Source organism: Branchiostoma lanceolatum, chromosome 8 (genome assembly GCF_035083965.1).
Source record: "Branchiostoma lanceolatum isolate klBraLanc5 chromosome 8, klBraLanc5.hap2, whole genome shotgun sequence".
In the NCBI taxonomy this organism is placed as follows: Eukaryota; Metazoa; Chordata; class Leptocardii; order Amphioxiformes; family Branchiostomatidae; genus Branchiostoma; species Branchiostoma lanceolatum.
Window position 1 is genome coordinate 9478637 of NC_089729.1, and position 19709 is coordinate 9498345.

At 42.4% G+C, this 19709-nt stretch overlaps 1 protein-coding gene across 1 annotated transcript; it reads left to right on the top strand.

Annotated features, from left to right (window-relative positions):
- Positions 1 to 27: 27 nt before the first annotated feature.
- LOC136440787 (serine/threonine-protein phosphatase PP1-alpha catalytic subunit-like) lies at positions 28 to 19618 on the top strand. The gene is made up of 9 exons (XM_066436897.1): positions 28 to 291; positions 7417 to 7622; positions 8220 to 8327; positions 9640 to 9728; positions 10473 to 10543; positions 11048 to 11125; positions 12403 to 12555; positions 13942 to 14046; positions 17054 to 19618. The coding sequence occupies exons 1-9, from the start codon at positions 211 to 213 to the stop codon at positions 17105 to 17107; spliced, it is 945 nt and encodes a 314-aa protein (XP_066292994.1). The 5' UTR covers positions 28 to 210; the 3' UTR covers positions 17108 to 19618.
- Positions 19619 to 19709: the final 91 nt, after the last annotated feature.

The window sequence follows — 19709 nt, forward strand, 5'->3', positions numbered from 1 at the left end:
CGCCACCAGACACAGGTCGCCAGTACTGCAGCAAAAGAACACCTGCTCTTGGCACGTTTTCTAACGCCTGCCTGAACATCCGCCCTGCTCATACCGCCAGGCCGCGAATCCATCGTTTCTCCGCTGCCGTACGTGTGTTTTCTGTTGCCGGCGCGGTGTCCAGGCGAGCGTTTGGGCGGATCGGCGGTTTCAGGTGGCGGTGTTGACCCCATGTGCAGCACCAAGAATGATCTGGACGTCGACTGGTTGCTGGGGGAGCTTCTGGCCGTGCGGAATCACCCCGGGAAACAGGTGGGTCGTACATTTCCACCCGTCCTGTGCCGACAGTTTCATCCCACGCCTCTGTTGTATCACTCACTTGTCTGGTTACAACATGTCCCTCAGAAATAGCCTTTCGCAGTTATGACACACGCATAATGAAGATGGAATCGGTGAAGTATGGTACTGGCGGTGACTGTTCCCAGAGGTTTGATACAATCTGCCGACTCTTGTCTCTCCGCCATGCATTTTCGTCATCACCTGCCGATGCAGACAAATTAAATTATGAGGGAAAACAACGCGCGTACAGGGGTGCGAAATAACGTACGCGTTAGTACTGACTGGCGACGTGGTTAGCCCTGAAGTAAAAGTTTAAATTAACCAACACCTGTCTGGGAATAGGCGGCTTCACACAATCAAAACCAAATGAAACATTTGTGAACGCTTGCTATGTCGGGAGTCTGCGAGGCGAAGCGACGCATCATAACAGCTATTAACCGCTCCTCTTGATGTGAAAATTACGTACCGCGCATAACAGCACCAGGCGCCTGAAGTGCTCGAGTGGAGGAAGGATGGATATGGAAGAAATAAACAAAAAATCAGCGCAGAAGTCATTTTTCTTTTCTCGTGCCGTCCAAAGGCTCCATTTGTTGAGCCCAATAAATCAGAAGGTTAGTTTGTCGAAAGGCGCGGCTCGTGTCACGGACTCTCTGATTGCTTATTGACAATTAAGATAAAGGGTTCATTATACCGCTGTGCAAATGACATTGCACGTTCATTAGGCATGAGAAAAATGTTGGGTTTCCGTTTTCAGTCCTGAAAAAATAGGGTCGGTAGATATGGGTTCTTCTATTTTTCTTATTTCATTCTTTAAAGATTTCGGACGGAGTGATCCAACAAATACATTTTAGCAAGGTAAAATTGCCTGTTCTCACGCACATCAACCGTTCAAAGCCCTAATCTATTTATTAACAGAGTGTGGAACGCAGGAAGTCTGTTTTGAATTTCATCACTCAGATGTCAGATCAAAATCTTATATCCCTTACTATGCCAGCGCCCGACCAAAAAGGTCTAGGGTCGGCAGGTTTTTGTTAGGGTCGGTCAGGTAACCGGAATCACAACCTACGTTTTTCTTAGGCCCTACCCTGTCCTTCAGCAGAGACAGTACTTATAGGGGATTTTGTACGCCCACTTTAATTCATGCAGATGACTCACTATACTTGCGAGTGCAACCATTTTTTCCAATCAAATTTCCTTTCGCTTGCCTTAGTGCGCTTAATGATATAGTGGAGCGTTATGTTCATACACACATACATGTAAAATACATATAGTCTGTGACGTATAATATTGGGTGAGAGAAGATGACAAAGCTAAAAACTGCTGAATTTACAAGTTCTTAGCTCGCGAATCTGGAGTACGTCATGCATACGGAGTGATTATCCGGGTAATACGTACAGCCATCCGTTCTTAAGTACAACATTCGGTCCCACGAGGCCTTCATCCTTTCCTCCCTGGCCGTGAGTTTACAAGGAAGATTGATAGGAATGGATTCGGGCTGTATTTTTTTACAGGAAAAGGCTGCCGTGTCGACACGAAGTGACTTAAGTGACGTACAAGGGGGCTTACCGCCAGCCGCTCCCTCTCTCTGGCGTGTTAATTTTCGCACAAGACGGTCCTAACTGGAGTCCCTTATTCTGAGATAGAACTAGAATGGACTCTTAGATTTATTGACGCAAGAAAAAGTACAGCGACTTTCTTATGGTTACCTATAAGCTACAAAATAGAAATACATAATAATACATCTTAAAATTCTACTTACTTGGCATTATAGGGTAACAGGAATAAATCCGTAATATCACATATGTTCATCAATCTGTCCGGCAACCCTATCATAGAAAGCTATAGCAGGTAAAGTGGCTATTCACATGGAGTAGCTGTATCTAAGCTTAGCTCAAATGCATGTTGCCACATCAATGTTACAAAAAGGCTACGAAACACTGTTTTGCCTGACGCTATACAGTCAAACCTATCGACAGTAACCACTCCAGGGACTGGCATAGATTTGTGACAGTAGACAGCTGTTCTTTATATACAGAATTCTTGATAATTGGGTTTGTTTGAATTTGAAAAAAATAGTCGGAGAAATAAAAAGTAAGAGTGTTGACGCAGCTTGTCATTAGGGAAGACTATATTCCAATGTACAATCTATATTTTAGTTGAAATACTTCCAAATGACTTCGAAAAGACTGGAGTCTGTAAATGGAGGGGTTCCTCCGAAGGAGCGATAACGCCCTGGAATGATTGCGAAGTCCAAATGTTACCGTAGGTTAAATAGATAAAGGAATTCCTTCTGCCCACTTAAAATGTCAACCCTTTTATACGCAAAGAAAATCAGCAACTAAAAAGGAACGCGCTACAACATGATGCGTGTGAAAGCTTGTGTGGATCTAATACAAATAATAGTCATACGGATATTTCCTGCATGCACCAATCGTACGGACTGACTCAGGTAGTGAAGGGATTGGTTTGAAGCTCGCCGAGGCGCAAGTCCCATATATTCACCTACTAAACTTAGCGCTCTGAGCTCCAAGATTACTGTGATGTGCCGCCGGCTCACAGCGGTGCCTTTGTAGCCAATCTGAGTTTGCAGGAGCTTATGATGGGTGGGTTTGCCGTTCTGAGTAAATGTCGTGTCCATTTGATACTATAAATTTCTATATGTGCATAGAACATTCAGCACCAAGGACAGCTACCATCATTACATTACAGCCTAACTTCTTTACATGTTTGTATGATTCTTGTGAACCGTTTTGCATGAAGCTCGCGTAGTTCTTACTACAAACGGGTACATTTTATATGCATCATGTCAAAGGTGAAAGCCAGGGAGATGAATTTGCCTTTTAGAATTTCGACCAGTCTAAAAATGACCAGAGGTCAGCATATGGGTGATAGAGGACTAGCTAAATGGAGGAATCTGAAGTGTGGTGCTGATTGCTTGCGCCCTGCAATGCTACTTCTGGTTGTAGCAGTTCATAGATATTGGAATTAAAAACGATTTCTGAATCCATTTATCTGACTAAGACTGTTAAGGACTGTGATTTATTTTGTTTCTTTCCTCTACCCTTCACGTAAGTAGTAATGGTTTATTTTAGTCTCCCGGATATCTAAAAGAGCGCCTGATGTATATGTATATGACCGTTCTTTCACGACGAGATTTGAAGCTTTCAATGGATCAAATACTGGAGACGTCGACGTTCATCACACAATGTACGTATAACAATGTACGTATAATTTATGCCAGCTCTTTGAGGCTTAGCATCCTGGGAGGCCGTATAGTTAAGTCGATGTAGCACAAAACTATAATAGAGGGTCTATGGCATTTACCTTTACCGTATGCATAATAATTTACGTGAATATTGCGTACACGAGATGATTTCTAGTCCACACTTTTCCTTCCGGCCTTTCAGAAACAAAGTTTCAACCCTTCTAGTGTTAAGACGGAAGTTCTGGATTCTTAAGACGGAACAAGGCTCCAGGCGCGTAACCTTTGCTGCCACCTTACACCCACGGAAATTATAACATGATTCCTAACATCTTTGATGTTGAATCACTGAAGCACAGTTGGATCGAACGCAAAAGCCTTATCAACTCTTCCCGTTAACGCGTTGGTGGCAAATGTTATGCCCCGTCCATTCGGGAAGAGGTTGTCAGAAATAGAATATAAAGAGCACGAAGAATTAAAGATTGATGGAGGAGACCGCGCCTGTGTCAAGCGGTCGCTGTCGATCGGCTTCTTTCCAATCTCCCATTTGCATCATTAAGGTACTTACTTGTAGACATGTGTGATTTCAATCAGCTTTATCCTTTGTAATTTCCATTAGGTCTCACGAAAGGATTTAAACCTAGTTGCCGGGGAGCCATCCTGTGTTGTTGTTCCATTTTCCCACGCATGACACATAGATGTACGCTTTGCCAATTACTGACGACTCAAGCTGCCTCGCCTGTTCCCAGTGCACAATAAAACACAAAAGGCCGCCGGACTGGAAAACAGACGAAAGCTTTTAAAATAGAGGTTCCTCTCTTGAAGACGTGAATCGTGGTGATAAGCTCTAGTCATATGAGAGGCGAGGGGGGGGGGGGGGTGGCTGTAAATAATATCTTCGCCGGGCAAAACTCAAATGGATTACCTGTGTTACAGCAAAGTGGCGATAACGTAATACAAGACAACTTGGCATTTGTGTGGTATTCGAGAACTGTGGTGGGCGCAAGTGACAAACAGTTGCCTGAAACTATTAAGTCGCCAAATGAACATACGACGGTGTTGCGTATTCAAAAGAACCGTTCACAAACATGTTATTACAACCCCTTGAAATTACAGGCATGCGACGTTCACCCAGAGAAACTTCAGCGATGAAATACGAGACACTTCATGTCTTAATAAAGGACCACGCTACAGAATGATAACTGTCCTTGGTGCAGAACACAAGACTACGCATTGCATGCTGGTTTTGTCCTTGGTGCTGATAGGGGTGTACAATGAGGGAAATTGTGGAAAAGCGCCGTGCACGATACGTTTTTCATGGTTTGTAGTCACGTGTACAAATGCACACAGGGTTAGAATAGGTGTTAGACTGTTCGCAAAAGTCCACGGAGATGAGTGAGTGAACATTTTCTCTATGGCTAGGCAAAACCTGTGATGTTTTTGTTCTTGCCATCTCATAGAGAGTAGCATATATTCTAGGAGCAACATGATAACGGAGAGAGATGAGTTGAACTCTTATAAGCTTGCGGTACAGACTGTCAGGCGCGACAGACATGAACAGTTACTGTATCAACACTGCCCCACGTGTCGGGAAAGGAAACGAAGGTCTACAATCGATACCACCGCGTTTAAACTGCCCAACAGCCTGATAAGAAAAATAGTCAGGACACAGCGTCCTTATCTGGTTGCAACTTTCGAGCTGGCCTGAATAAATTCCATCTTAATGGTGGAGGGGGCGACGCATAGAGATTGGTTGGAGGAAATTAGAAATGCAAACCAGGTAGGCCAGTACGCGGACGTTTTCTTAAGACTCGTTTGTCAAAAGGAGAGCATGGTTTCTTCATTAAAGGCAGGGTATTGGGAATACGTAAGATAATTTTCTACAGCACAGGCGTCCGCCGGAGAGTACACTAATGCAATTTCCTTTGAACTATTGCTGGTGTTATTACATTCGCCGAGAAGGTTATTAAGATATGATATTAAATTGTGTCGGTAAATTCACCACACGTGTAAAAATGTCGGTGGATTTTTACTTCAGTTCAACTGTACTTTAACAACTTTCCAAAATGTATTGCTTTGGTCGTTGTGCAATTTTTTTCAAAATTTCCGTTATCTTTTTTAATAAACCTCCCGGTGTAATTTTTCACAAGCATGGCGGTCTTTAAATCGGATGGACAAAAACAGGTCTGGCAAGGTGAAAGCAGTTTGAATCTATTTTTGCTGGCTTTACCGAGAAACCAACTGAGTGTTAAGGAGAAATTGTGTAGTCAACGACCAAGGAGCACGCAAGGAATTTTGAGTTTTTTTTGACAAAATTCATAACAGAGTAGAGTTACATGTAGCTATAAGGCGTTTTCATCCACGTTTTATTCCACTTAAAGAACGAAATGAGATGTAGTAAGGAGTAGTTAGAAAAGAAAACAGTTATCAAATATCACTATAAATGACAGAATGCTCATTCGGGTCTCTGAATCCCTTGGGAAATTAACTACTGGCCATAACCTGATATCAACGTCTTTTACTATCTTAGTCTAAGGAGAAAATTAGAGAGATTATGGGCCGGGTATGGGGTTACGGTATTTGGTTTTGATTTCACTGGATCCAGGTGGGTTGAAGCAGTGTTCATTCTCAATCATTTTATCGGATTACCATGAAATCAGATTATGAATGTTTACCGGTTCCAAGCGGCATGCCGTCTTCAGGCGTGTGTTTGCATCCAAACACGTAACCAGAGGTTGAATCAAAATCATAATTCTAACTCTGTATCCGGTGGGCCTACGTTTCCGGGGCAGCGGGCAGGGATCACAGCTAACAAGCGGCTCGAACTCGGGGGATCCCTCGCCAGCTGAACCAGCTTCCGTCAACGGCAGAGACGCTCTCGCGGTGATGTAAGCACTTTGAGTTCACTAGACGAGAAACGCGAAGGTTCATGATGAATAGGACGGCGATTACGGGACAGACAGACCAAACAACTACAATTTCAAAGTTGCCTTCAAGAAGAAAAATACTTAGTCTGAAAGGCTTGTAGAGCCTGAGCTAAACATGGAGCAGATAGGCCCGATAAGCCAACAAGGCTTTTACGTTTGATATATTGAAACGCTCGTAATATTTTATCATGAAAAGATAAACAGTGATGGGGGTAGAGACCGCATCTTCGAAATCGAAATGGTAGCAAACCACACAGACCGCGCTTCGCTGCACCACAGAGAACAGACGTCTGCCGACTGTAACGGTTGAACAAGCAGCTAGCTGACCCACAGGTCAACCCTGTTCGTCTGCAAAGCCTGAGTAATGGGCCCCTAATACTCTCATGTGCGTTTGCGTAGGTGGCCCGGAGAAGGGTTCACGCCGAAACAGCCAACTAACCCGCCTCTCTGATTAATACCCGTCATGTTTTCGTCTCTCATTGCTCGAGGGATGTCTGTGTAGTCTTGAATGGTGTACGATAATCTCGGCTGGGAATACGTAAATCAACATGAGTGCTATTCCATTCAATCCTTCAATACTTCAGGAATCCTCGGAAAAAAACATAGTGGGGTGATGATGAACGAAATTAATACGCGTACACATGTACATAGCGAGACCGGGTAGTGGAATCAGCTCTAGAGGAAGGAGTCCGTATTTTTCCCGATCACACCCAAGACTCGGAATACTGGAATAAACAGTTTTTTTTTCAGTTTCAAATGGTGGGTTCTTGTCAATACATGACGCTAATTGGCTAAACCGTATTATACTGTTGACCGATTACTGCATCGTGGAATCATGTTTTTGTTAAACCTTTCTCATTACCAGCTCCGAGTAATTCTTTTCCAGCATGTACTGTAGCTATAGTAACCCACCCCTTTTTCAAATCTAATTGGAGATCTAAAAAATCCTAGTTCGTGTATCCGTCTCAGGTCCAACTGCCTGAGAACCAGATCCGACAGCTGTGTCAGATGTCGCGCGCTCTCTTCCTGGAACAGCCGATCTTCCTGGAATTGAACGCACCCATCAACATCATCGGGGACATCCACGGGCAGTACGAGGACCTGCTCAGGCACTTCGACAAGTGCGGCTTCCCGCCAGACGCGAACTACCTGTTCCTGGGGGACTACGTGGACAGGTGGGAGTACAATAATCTCAAAGAAGATCTATCGGTGACAATGACAGTATCCAACTGGCAAAAGCAGTATTGTTGGTCAATAATACTGATTTTGCCAGTATGATACAGTCATTGCCACCGATAAATCTGCTTGGAGATTAGGTGTACAAAGCTGAGACGCCAGTGTGTTCCTCTAGTCCCATCACTCCATGGAAATGTATCTTTCCCCGAATCTAACACTGAAAAACTGAGTCACGGATGCAATCATGGCATGACCCATGGCACATGCACTTCACGTACATGTCTCTTTCCGTGATTGAAGTCAACACCGAAAGCCTTTATATACATACATACATATACATACATACATACATACACATATGTATATACGTATACAGTTGACATACACTCCGCTAACAATGAACGCCATTGATACAAAGATTGATCCAACAACGAGAGAAGATTACAATATCTTGATGAATAGGGACAGCTTTGCGTCAACACGAAGAGACCCTCCTTTAAAATGTCTCTTTGAAAGACAAGGCTGTTCAATGCAATCATATACTGATGGGACGCCACCCCAAGAATTGAATATGAAAATGTCATTTCCTGTTGCAGAGGAAAGCGCTCGCTGGAGACCATCTGTCTGGTGCTGGCCTACAAGATCAAGTATCCAAACAACTTCTTCCTTCTGAGGGGGAACCATGAGTGCGCCAGTATCAACAGGTCAGTTACCAAGTGAAACAAAAGGATAATGTCACCCCGGCTGTATTGTGTTTGAAAGTGTGATTCGTAGGTAGATGATACCTCAATGATGTATGGAGAATAGACGTTATTTCTCGAATTTTATATATAAAGAATGATGACGAGATATGAGTCAACATTCAAAATCGTGCATTCGCTCTTAACACATAATCAATGGTGGCCAGAAAGGACGCGAGGGACAGTTGTTAAGGATATGGTATGCTGATGGAAATAAACATTCTTGTGACGGTGTCACTTTACTGACAACTGATGAAGTCATGATACGTGATGTGAATTTGTGAATTCTAGCTTTCTAATGATACTCTGGCGCATTCGTGGATACACATTTTACCGATGATTATGATTCATATGGAACTGCAAGTCATCTGTAAAATACACTCGCTCGACTTCATATTTTTCTTGTTCTTTACTCGACTGTGCGCAGACAGCATATTTGTCAATTTCATGCCGTTTTGATCAGAACGAAGGGAAGGTTAAAAGAGTAGTGGTAATTGATGCGTGAAGCAACTTGTGTGTAACGGAGACCTGTCTCGTTAGAACGGGGTAGTGAAGCGTATTGCAACTACCCTGCATACATTACCATCCTGGTTATTTTCTGTGCACTACCCTTGTGTGCTTTCTTGTTCGTACGTGAGCAAGCGAACAAGCAAAGTGCGTGGAAACTTGATACGGGATGGTACGTGAGCAAGCGTACAAGAGAAGCGTGCGGAAAACTAACTAGGGCGTTACCCAGACTACACGTTAGCGCGGCGTGACATGAAAACGGCAACCAGATACCATTCTTACATACATACATACATACATACATGTATAGTTAAACTGAGCTAAACGCATTCGCCACATATACGCCAAAATACTAGAGAAGGGTAGTTCATTACCTACAAAAATTTTAGATTAATACTGTACTACTGAAATTCGTACCTTTGAAGACAGCGACATTAGGTTCTAAACACTCAGGGAAAGTAGCTAGTCTTGTACCAAACCTTTACCCCTAGAATATCTGTGGTCTTAGAAACATTGTCCAACACCATCTTCTCAGCGCCGATGGCCAAAACTGTAATCTCTTTCCAAATATCTCTCTTATTGTTATCAAAACCCGTCCAGTATTTACGTCTAAACTCCTTAACACCCAGAAGGCTGTAACCTGGATAGCCATCATGGATTATGCATCTTATTAACGGGCGCCTAGATTTGTAACGAACTTGACACAGCACTGTTGTCTCCTATCCCGGAATCTTGTCTGACCCCGTGCGTGTTGATTTTCCACCGCTAGGATTTACGGCTTCTATGACGAATGCAAAAGAAGATACAACATCAAGTTGTGGAAGACTTTCACAGATTGTTTCAACTGCTTGCCTATAGGTAAGTTCTTCTTGATAGGGGCACAGCAAGTAAATTTTATGGATGACATCTTCTGCAGACTCAAAATCTAATGCGAGAGGGCGAAACAACAAGATGGCTAAATTCTCAATATATACACTATAAACGTTGTATCTACACTCATGACTAGCACATTGGTGCCACTTTTACTACTTTCGAACTAATTTCACTTCTGCAACTACAGTAGTGGCTAGCTATATCTATGTTGACCATCTCCGGAGGGGAATTTGTTTTTTCAAGATCAGGCCTAAATTAATGAGCGCGCTGATGGCGTCCATGAAAGTTACTTGCTTTGATCTAAGTACGGATACATGCACGTAGCCCACTATCTATCTGCAACCACCAACTGCCAAGACAATATGCTTTTAAGTATATTTGTAGGCCAGAGACACACTGAGAGATAAAGAGTTTTGACATCAGAGGAGGACATATTGCAATTGGCGTTGAGTTTTCTACACCAGAAAAGGGCTGTCAAGTACATATTACAGGGATCATGAACATACGGCATACTTGAAATCAGGACTTTATATGGCACATTTGCTCTTGTTGAGCTTTCTGAAAAACGCATTTTTCCTGTTGAATGGAAGCCCAGAATCATATTCTAAAGACCATGTTTGGCATTTTCTTCGTCAAAATGTCAGAGTATTTCATTACTTTCTCTGGTCTTGGCAGGACTCTTTTATATTAATGTTATACCTCATAACAGTGTATCTTATTTGTATTCAGCTGCACTTGTGGAGGGAACCATTTTCTGCACACACGGTGGCCTTTCTCCCGACCTGGCCGACTTGCGACAGGTCTGTTCGTCCACCTCTCCTGAATATCATATCCTTTGTCGGCAACACGGCAGACAAGGTTTTATTTCATATGCTGTCACTTACAAACCTCAGTTTCAAACGTTGTAGACATGTGTTGGTTTACCTTTTCAGGCTCCTAGTCTGTACTAGAATGACTGGCCAGTAGTTGAAGTAGCATGAAGCCAACGTACAACTTGGTTGTGAAGTGACTTTTTACAGTATATAGATATAGATGAAGTTATGGACCTTTGAAATATGTGGAGCGGCTCCGGCCAGTAGCATCACGTAAAGATCTGAATGAATATAGCAAAGTTCTTTATTTACAAAGAAGGATTCACACAAGCCGACGTTTGGATGACAGTCATCATAACATCGGGTTGTGTAAATACTCGGTTATGTATAAAGAACGTTAACTTTGCTATTCAGTCATTCAACAACCCGATGAAATTATAAACGGATAGAAATCTGAAGCTTGTAAATCTGTTATAACCCCCCCCCCCGCAGCTGCGTGAAATTGACCGCCCTCTGGACGTGCCTGACCATGGCCTTGTGTGTGACCTTCTGTGGTCGGATCCAGATGAGGTTCGTTTGTATCACTTCTCATTTTAAAGATTGTATCTAGCTTTGATGGCCGCTCTGATGTTTTTGTGTGCAGCAACGCCAACAAGATATGCAGCTGCATTTTCATGCGGTGGGATTTTTACGACAGTCAAGTACACTGCGGTTCCTCCACTTTCATGTCGTAAAAATCCTTCGGCATGAAAATGTGGATGCAGGACGGAAATGTGTCGTTTTTATGGTCAGATCGGAGATGAATTGGACTGTGAGGGCCTTTTCATTTTGTGGTTTAAAAGCAACCTGTTATCAGACCGTTCTTGGCCATGGTGCTGAAAAGATATCGCTTCGAGCAGGTGGGGTAGAAGGAACATGATGTGAATACTCATAGCTTCTTGACTATCATAAACCAAACCAAAAACACTTAGAGGTGTAGAGTCGCGTTTTATCATCAGAAATGCGTGAAGTTCGGCACAGTTCAAGTCAGTTTTGCCTGGCAAAAGAGTAATAAATCACTGTGACCAAAAAGAACAAGGATACGAACTTCGCATTTACAGCGGTCCAATCTTGCAACACTCCCACAACCTCTAGCCAGTAGATATGTTCTGTACCAATATCTATTCGGGAGGTTTGATTCAATCTAGCCACAAGACGGCTGGACAGTTAATGTTGTTTCGCTACTGACGCGGACTGTAATAATTATACGGTTATATCTAGAACGAGAACGCGGTTTTTCTTAGTAATATTGGCCGGATACGGGTTGATTGGATGTAAAACGACAATAGTATTGCGTTGAAATTACATAGGGTTGACCTTTCAATCACATACTATTATCCAAAATTAAATAGAAGCGAATATCACGTCCCTCACACGTATGGACAAATTGGTATTTTATCAATATTTCACACACAGAACAGGCACTGTGTTGATTAATAACTCTAACTAATCATACAGCCTACTACATTTATACAATTACCAAGAAGCGAGAGAAAGCCGAAAGGACCAAATTATACTAGACGTTTATATGCACATGAATATGCACATGATTGTTAACATGTGACCTGTGCTTAGACCAGTGGGGCACAAATATACAATAAAAGTACTATGGTATACTAGACGTTTATAATTATATGCCCGACCTGAAAAGTGGCGAAGATGATGATGATGCACGTGTATATGTGCATGATTGTCAAGATGTGACATGTGCTTAGCCCAACGGGGCAAAAATGTACAATAAAGGTCTTCATTCATTAATGAGTTTAGAGTTAAAACAAACCATTGATTATAGCTTCATTTCGCCGCAGGACATCACGGGGTGGGGCGAGAACGACCGCGGCGTGTCGTACACGTTCGGCGGGGACGTGGTGAGGAACTTCCTGAAGAAGCACGACTGCAGCCTGATCGTGCGCGCGCACCAGGTCGTGGAGGACGGGTACGCTTTCTTCCAGAAGAGAAAGGTATGACGCTCGAATACTGTACACTGACTTCTTAAGTTGGGACGTGGGGACTTGTTTCTTTGTTAAAACTTTTCTGTTTTTGTTTCTGCCTTTATTATTCAGGGCCGCTTTTCATAGTGGTCGAGTTGGGAGGAGTTTCAAAGTGTCAAGGGGCCATTTGGTAATTTCGAGGTAGCAGGGGAAAGAAGGTATTCGCGGTGTATTAAGTTCGCGGTTTCAACAACGTACTGTATAATGCAAGGCAGGGCGCATGTTCGTGGTGTGATGAATTCGCGAGGAGGGTTCGTTGGTAAAAAACGCAAACATAAAACCAACGCGAATATTACTCGATTTACGGCTGCTTCATCAGGGTGGTATTTGATTGGAAAACCAACTTCTTATTGCACAACCCAAAAGGTATTTACCAGAAATTTGCGACACCATTGAGGACTCAGAAGATTGAAGAATTTCATCCAAAGAAGTACTAGGGTATCCCTCAGGTACTCCTTTGGATGAAGTTCTTAAATCTTTCAAGTCCCTAATGGTCTCGAATATTCCATTTAGGAGAACAAGAAGTACATTCCTTAAAACTGACCTGTATCATTTATAGCTGGTGGTGAACGCATTGCACATTGCAGTATCACAAGATATTGTGTGACAAAAAATCGTGATCTATTGCTATTAAGTATGAAGAGATAGCGTATCTAATCTACAATGTTGATGCTATTATGGGGATCTTTTTCAATAATGAATGAACCCACAAATTACATGTGTGACCCCTTTCCTGTTACGTCATAAACTTCCCACTACCTTCCCAACATGTTACATGCATAACTACATTATCAAAATTCCACCAGCCCATCGGCCCAATCTCTGTGTTTATGTGTAATATGGCGCCTTATAGTATGGTAGTGTCAGCTGCGTGGACGTCATAAAAGCATATTTTCGCCCACGCGCTTGCGCACTTACAGAAGACTACGTAAGCATTAGGATTAGGGTGCTCCCCTTTTGACGTAACATCGTTTTCTCAATATTTATGCATACGCGTACGTGCACACATGTAATACTATGGAATCAAAATGTAAGGGTGATTAGCGATGTAACGTACGAGGAAGCGGGGTCCTTTGGCGGATCCGGAGGTGTACGGATCAACATTTACGTTTCCCTATTTTAATCTGGCCTCCCACTATAGACTAATAACCGAAATTAAAATGGAAGAAATTGGTCTTGCAAGGTCAATTGGACTTTCGTCGGCAAATCACTTTCTACATTTTTAGCCCTGAAATGCGTTTAATGGAGAGTAATTATCAGCGACTATTTTGCTAGTCAGTTTGTTACAAAAGGCTGATGACTTTCGAGGATGATGTGATTGGATTCAGAAACGTCTCTTTTCTACCCCCCTTGTAGCTGGTGACATTATTCAGCGCTCCGAACTACTGTGGCGAGTTCGACAACGCGGGAGGTGCGATGATAGTGTCTGAAAATCTCACCAGCTCCTTCAGCATCTTACCGGTGAGTATAAGGGCCGGGTAACATTCACCGTCCTATTTGTTCATTTGACCATTTGTTCATTCGTTTATTTGTTCATTTCTATTTGTTCATTTGATCATTTGTTCATTTGTTCATTTGATCATTAGTTCATTCGTTCATTTGTAGGAGCTCCATTAGTGAGTACATTATTTTATACGTACTTCACTAATCTTCCTGGAGTCGCAATGATAACCAACACATTACATTTCTAAACCTATTTAACACATCTCTCCCCACTTACATTAACACTAGATCACTATAGACTTACTGCAAGAAATTGAGGACGTTCTTGTGGATGTGTTGTACGAAATTCAGTCATCTGACTCATGATCACTGATGTGCCAAACTTTCAAGATCTTTCAAACTTTCTGGTGATGATAATGTAACGCAGATCACTGAATCTTCGACCTCACCTACCTAGACCGGACGGGCGCGGCCCTTTACTCTCTGGAGTGGGTCATTAACTAGCGTAATGACCCATCCACTATTCACTAGTGAGATGGCATAACGAGCACGAGATGTCGCGGTAATAGGTTAAAGGTAACCGTAAGTTTGTGCCGTCCGCCGACCTTCATTCTGCTGTTTATATAATTCCCACCAGCGGTAGTAGGCTAGAGTACATATATCTCCCCATGGTACAAAGCCAGTACGTGATGGGAGTTATTTACTTGTGGTGAGCTAACATGTTGCCACCAGGGATATACCTTCCGGCCCAGAGAACAAAAATGGCCGGAGATAACCTCAACCTGTTAACCCTAGGCCGTGGAAAGCCTCTTTGATATCTAGAGGAACGTGGATCAATAACGCTCGGCAGCAGCGAGGGATGGCTCCCAAAGCAACTTTGAAATGAGCGTGGTGTGTTGTGCTGCAACTGTTTAAGAGCACCTTCTGATGCGCTTTAGATTGAACAGGAAGTTGTCTTGCTTGTCATTGATTGTAGATTGTGGGTTTCAAACGACTTATTAAGTCAAGGCAGATTTTCCTCAGCGCGTCAGCTACAGTTAATCACCGTCAGTTTTTCTCTGTCCAGCTGCGATGAACAGCAGAGGAAATTAGGGTATTAGTTCCAAACAACTCGTTTCTAAAGTACACTTCTTCTTCCACAAAGTAACCCTCATATTGCTCTGCTCTGATTGGATTTTTTTCATTGGATGTCAAGTGGTCTTGCAGCTGTGTTTCTAATTTGACAAAAATAATATAAAGATATGTCACAACCTTTGTCTGTCCTTAGATCTATTGAAATAACCGTCACGACTTCTGTGATTAACACGACTTGAGCAGGCTTGAGGTACGGCCCAATTGGCCATTCCCCATGCAGGCTCCGCGGCGTTTGCCAACTCAATATCGCTTTATAACAACCCTGTCTTCTCGCTTTATGACTATGGATTGCAGCGTCCAGGCCCGAGTGGTCGTTTGAAGTTGTGAAATCCGATTTGATTCTGTATGACGGGGTTTAGTTGTAGATTAATGCAATGAGGATGGGCTCTCTATGACACGTTTTGAATACGCAGGCAGCCGCTGCCGGGGCCGCGATCCTTGCTGACATTGGTTTGGCTGAATTCTAAACCGCCATCAAGTATCAAGTACGTGTGTTGATGTGGCTCAACGTAAAGCCCCTCTCTCACTGGACCCGGGACACGCTGGCTGCGTCGCTGCGTCCTAAACTGGATTTGTGCACCCATGACATTATGATGGGAATATCATTCAAAACGTACAAGTATGACCAAAGAAACAACAAAACACACAAAGCTTTAAGATTCGTTTTTTGTTGATGAAATTCGTTGAGTGCTTTGTCAATTCGATCGGCCGCAGCGACGCCGCCAGCGTGCCGCAGGTCCAGTGACGGTGTTTTTAGGGCGCCTTCCACAAAGCTTTAAATATTTCATGGAGGTATGAGGTCTCCGAACTCTTGTTTAAATTGAGTTGTTCGATGCTAATATAGAGGTGAGCCAAGATCCCACTTCTGTTAGAATTTGATTCAGTACTAGTGTCTCTTGAATTCAATGTCTCTTTTTGATACCTGAGTATCTATGCCGCTCACGCCTGGGGGTAATGATATATGGCTAATTGAGTTTTACTTGCAAGTGCTTGCCCGAGGGCTAATTGCAACATGAAACAATGCATGGAAAAAATATACAGATGGTGCAAGTAAACAATGGTGACAAGTGGAAGAGGTGACTATTCTAAGAACTGCTACGGAATACAATCTAAGCTTTATGGGGTTGACTTCTTTTTTGGAAGCAGTGGAAGGCGAAGTGTCCCCATATACTAGTATACACCATGCGCACACCGACACAAACACTGCTAACGATTACACCGGCACGAATCCGCCCCCACTGGGATATCTCATCATGTATCTAGTGACAATTTAATCGAGAGGAAACGGTTAGTTATAACAATGAATCGGCCAGGCATGCTCCTGTGCGGTTCATTCATTCCCATGTGGATCGATCTACGTAAGTTTGACGTCATCGTCATCGCAATCACCTACTGTTATGCCTCTCTTGATACCAACCGTATCAACAAGGGAAATATCTGAGCGTGGAGGAGGAAAAGGGGAGTCTGGGAAGTGTCTATGTTATTGTAGTATGCACGTACACAACATTCAACAACCACACATTGCCACATTCAGCCGCAACGGTTACAGAACACATCATGTCCACAGACTATAAACACTGTGGTTGCAATCTGTAGATTAACATGGAAGCAAAATTAAACCAGAGATGACTCAACGCAAGTTGACATACATGTTTGTCTTCATCTAAAGATGATATAGAATGTGCAAACGGCAATAACAACAAGACCATTGCTATCTCTTTGTTATGTGTATTTTACCATTTTGCCAAGACAAAAATCGATTGCAACTTTTCAAGCTTATTCTAATGCCTCCTTAAAACGGATATTATCTAAAAGGATTATTAAGAAAAACGTTACATATACCGTTCATTTATTCCATATTCAACATTCCATATGTATCTTCCTTTTCTAGCCGAAGTCAAAGTTTAAGGGTCTCAAGTCGTCTAAGAAGAACAGCAAAACATAAGACGTTCGGCGCGACAACGACGCCAAGAACCACAGCATGCTGACGCATTTTCTTGTGACATACAAGGAGTAAGATCTAGTAAATTCGCCAGGATCATCGATAGAGCGGTCCTATATGCAGTGTATTATTCACAGGACGTCTGTAGAGACACAGAGGCTTTTGTGACGGACGCCTAGCTTGATGCCCTGAATGGATTGATTGATTGAATGAATGTGGGAGAAATATGATTTTCAGTGAAAGTTGATTAAAGAATAATCAAGCAACGATCCAACTACATGTATTAGTGTATATGTGTAAAGATATTCTACCTACCTACCTACCTAGTCCTTTGACCTCCGGGTCGTTGGGGGGACAAAGTAGCAAGGAAGATGGACATCTGTCTCCAGGCTCGTCTGTTTCTTGCAGTAGTCAGCTTTTCGACCGGGCGAAGGGACGGCCAAAAGGCTGACTACTGCAAAAGATATTCATCAAGGACCAAATTTCAAACGAAATACACCAGCGTTCTAGCTGCCATGCAAACATCCTCAGTTGATCTAGTACACGGTTTTGATATCTTATATTGAAAATTCTAGCCTTACAGAGGGACTATCTGATGCCAGTTAGAATCGTGGTTAGTATTACTGAAATTGAATATTCAATGTCAGTTAGCTCTATAGCTAATAGATCACACGATTCTGAGGTTAAATGTTCACGTCTTGGATAGCACTATTAAGAAGGACCCCTTGGACTATCAAAAATCTGTACTACCTTAAAATATCAACGATAGCGTAGATGACATATATCTTAATGTAAATTTCATATTGACGATTTTGAATCATGATTAAGATGCTATGGTACAAATGAAGACAGCGCTGTAAAGCATCTTCACTAGGAAGAAGTATCTAAATGTCTAGACATGATGTTATAACCACCATTCCAGTGGATAAAATATGACGTCTGGCCTACTGTACGTATGTAATGTGCCTGGGGAGGTTACAACGGCGCTATATATGATATATTCATGTGTAATGGGTACGGTGGCCCCGATATGCGCTTCACATATATCAACTCTTTTGATAACGATACTGACGTCTATTTCAAGGCCAACTGCTGCAAAGATCCTGTTGAATAAACTATGGCATGAAAGATGTAGTATTGGGTGTTGGAGTTTTCTTTTTACACAAGCAGTATTGTCTCGCCTGCTTGTGTAAAAAGAAAACTCCAATATCCAATGTCTGATGAAATTATTTTCGGAAGATGTAGTATTTCATCATAGATGACCACTCAGCCAGTCTCTCATGTTTACTGCTTGAGTGCATTCAAGATCAGCTCAGCAATATGAAGGGCACTCCATATTAAAATGCATTATTCTTGGCTGTCCCATGAAGAAGGTGTGGGAGTACAAATACAGCATTACCAAGAGAAGTTCGTGATTGATTGAAACCAGATGAATGTTCAGGTTGACATGTAAGTAACAAACTGAAGGAGAAAAATAAATTGCTGATGACTTCTGCTCTAATCAATTTCTCATAAGCCCATGTAAAATGAAATGGCCCATAGATGCACACCAACCCTTGCAGTAGAAATGGAACTATCCGCTATGTCTAAGAGTAGTGGGGTGGAACTGAGGGATATCTGAGAGTCATCAATTCTCTTTTTCATGTCCGAGTGTAGTGCACTTAAAAGGTCATACGAGGAATGGTTAGCGGTTCAGTTTGTATTACGTACTTGTATGTCTACATGTAGCATTAAGTGTCTGGATTGATGTTATATTGCGTTGCTCATGCTAGATGAATCAGCAAGAGGACAAATCTATCTGCATACATATAACATCTACTAACAAAATTCCACCAGGGTACATATGTCCGCCACATTGAAAAGATACATCCAAACAGATCTCCAACCCAATGTTCGCCAGTATATAGTGTTAGCCTGGAGTCCAGCCTTCTTAGCTTAAGTCCGCTGGGAGCGGATCGAGCTTGGGTAGCGGACTAAAGCTAAGAAGGCTGGACTCCAGGCTAGTATTATGTACCCCTGTATATCTAAACTGCATACCCGTGGTGCTGCACTAGATATCTCTCAAATCCACTGTATTTGAATGTGGCTGATTTATGTAACCTGGCAGATTAATGGAAGTTGATAAATAGTATATATCTTTATGTTTTTACCACAGCATTGTAACTTGTACTCAATTCAGACTACAGACAAATCAATAAAAGACATTCATACGTGTAACATTGCTTTTGATATTGTATAAGACATTGGTATGTTGTCAGCACCATATGTATTGAAAAACTTTCTTGACAACCTGAAATCTCATTCAAAAGTCATGATACAATATTCATGTACATGGTCACAACCCTGATATTTGGTGCACATATGTAGTCACTGTGGTGATTTTAGTGTGTATTTATGAGGTGGACCAACAATATGTGGATAGTGTATTTTTATAGTGATGATGTAAATTACATGTACATGTCTATGGTCCAATGATGTTGAGCAGATGAATAAAGAAAAAGAGTTCCACAATGATATTGTCTCCTGAATGCATCTGGTTACTAAAATGGCTTGGAACAAAACCACTGTAACAAACAACATGGATATCGTGCTAGCTGGGTAGGTT

Excerpts from the sequence above, each read along its gene's own strand:
- LOC136440787 (XM_066436897.1), top strand. The coding sequence starts at position 211 with ATGTGCAGCACCAAGAATGATCTGGACGTCGACTGGTTGCTGGGGGAG. Across the intron at positions 10,544-11,047 it reads ACCTGGCCGACTTGCGACAG|CTGCGTGAAATTGACCGCCC; the intron begins GTCTGTTCGTCC and ends CCCCCCCCGCAG. Across the intron at positions 11,126-12,402 it reads TGTGGTCGGATCCAGATGAG|GACATCACGGGGTGGGGCGA; the intron begins GTTCGTTTGTAT and ends ATTTCGCCGCAG.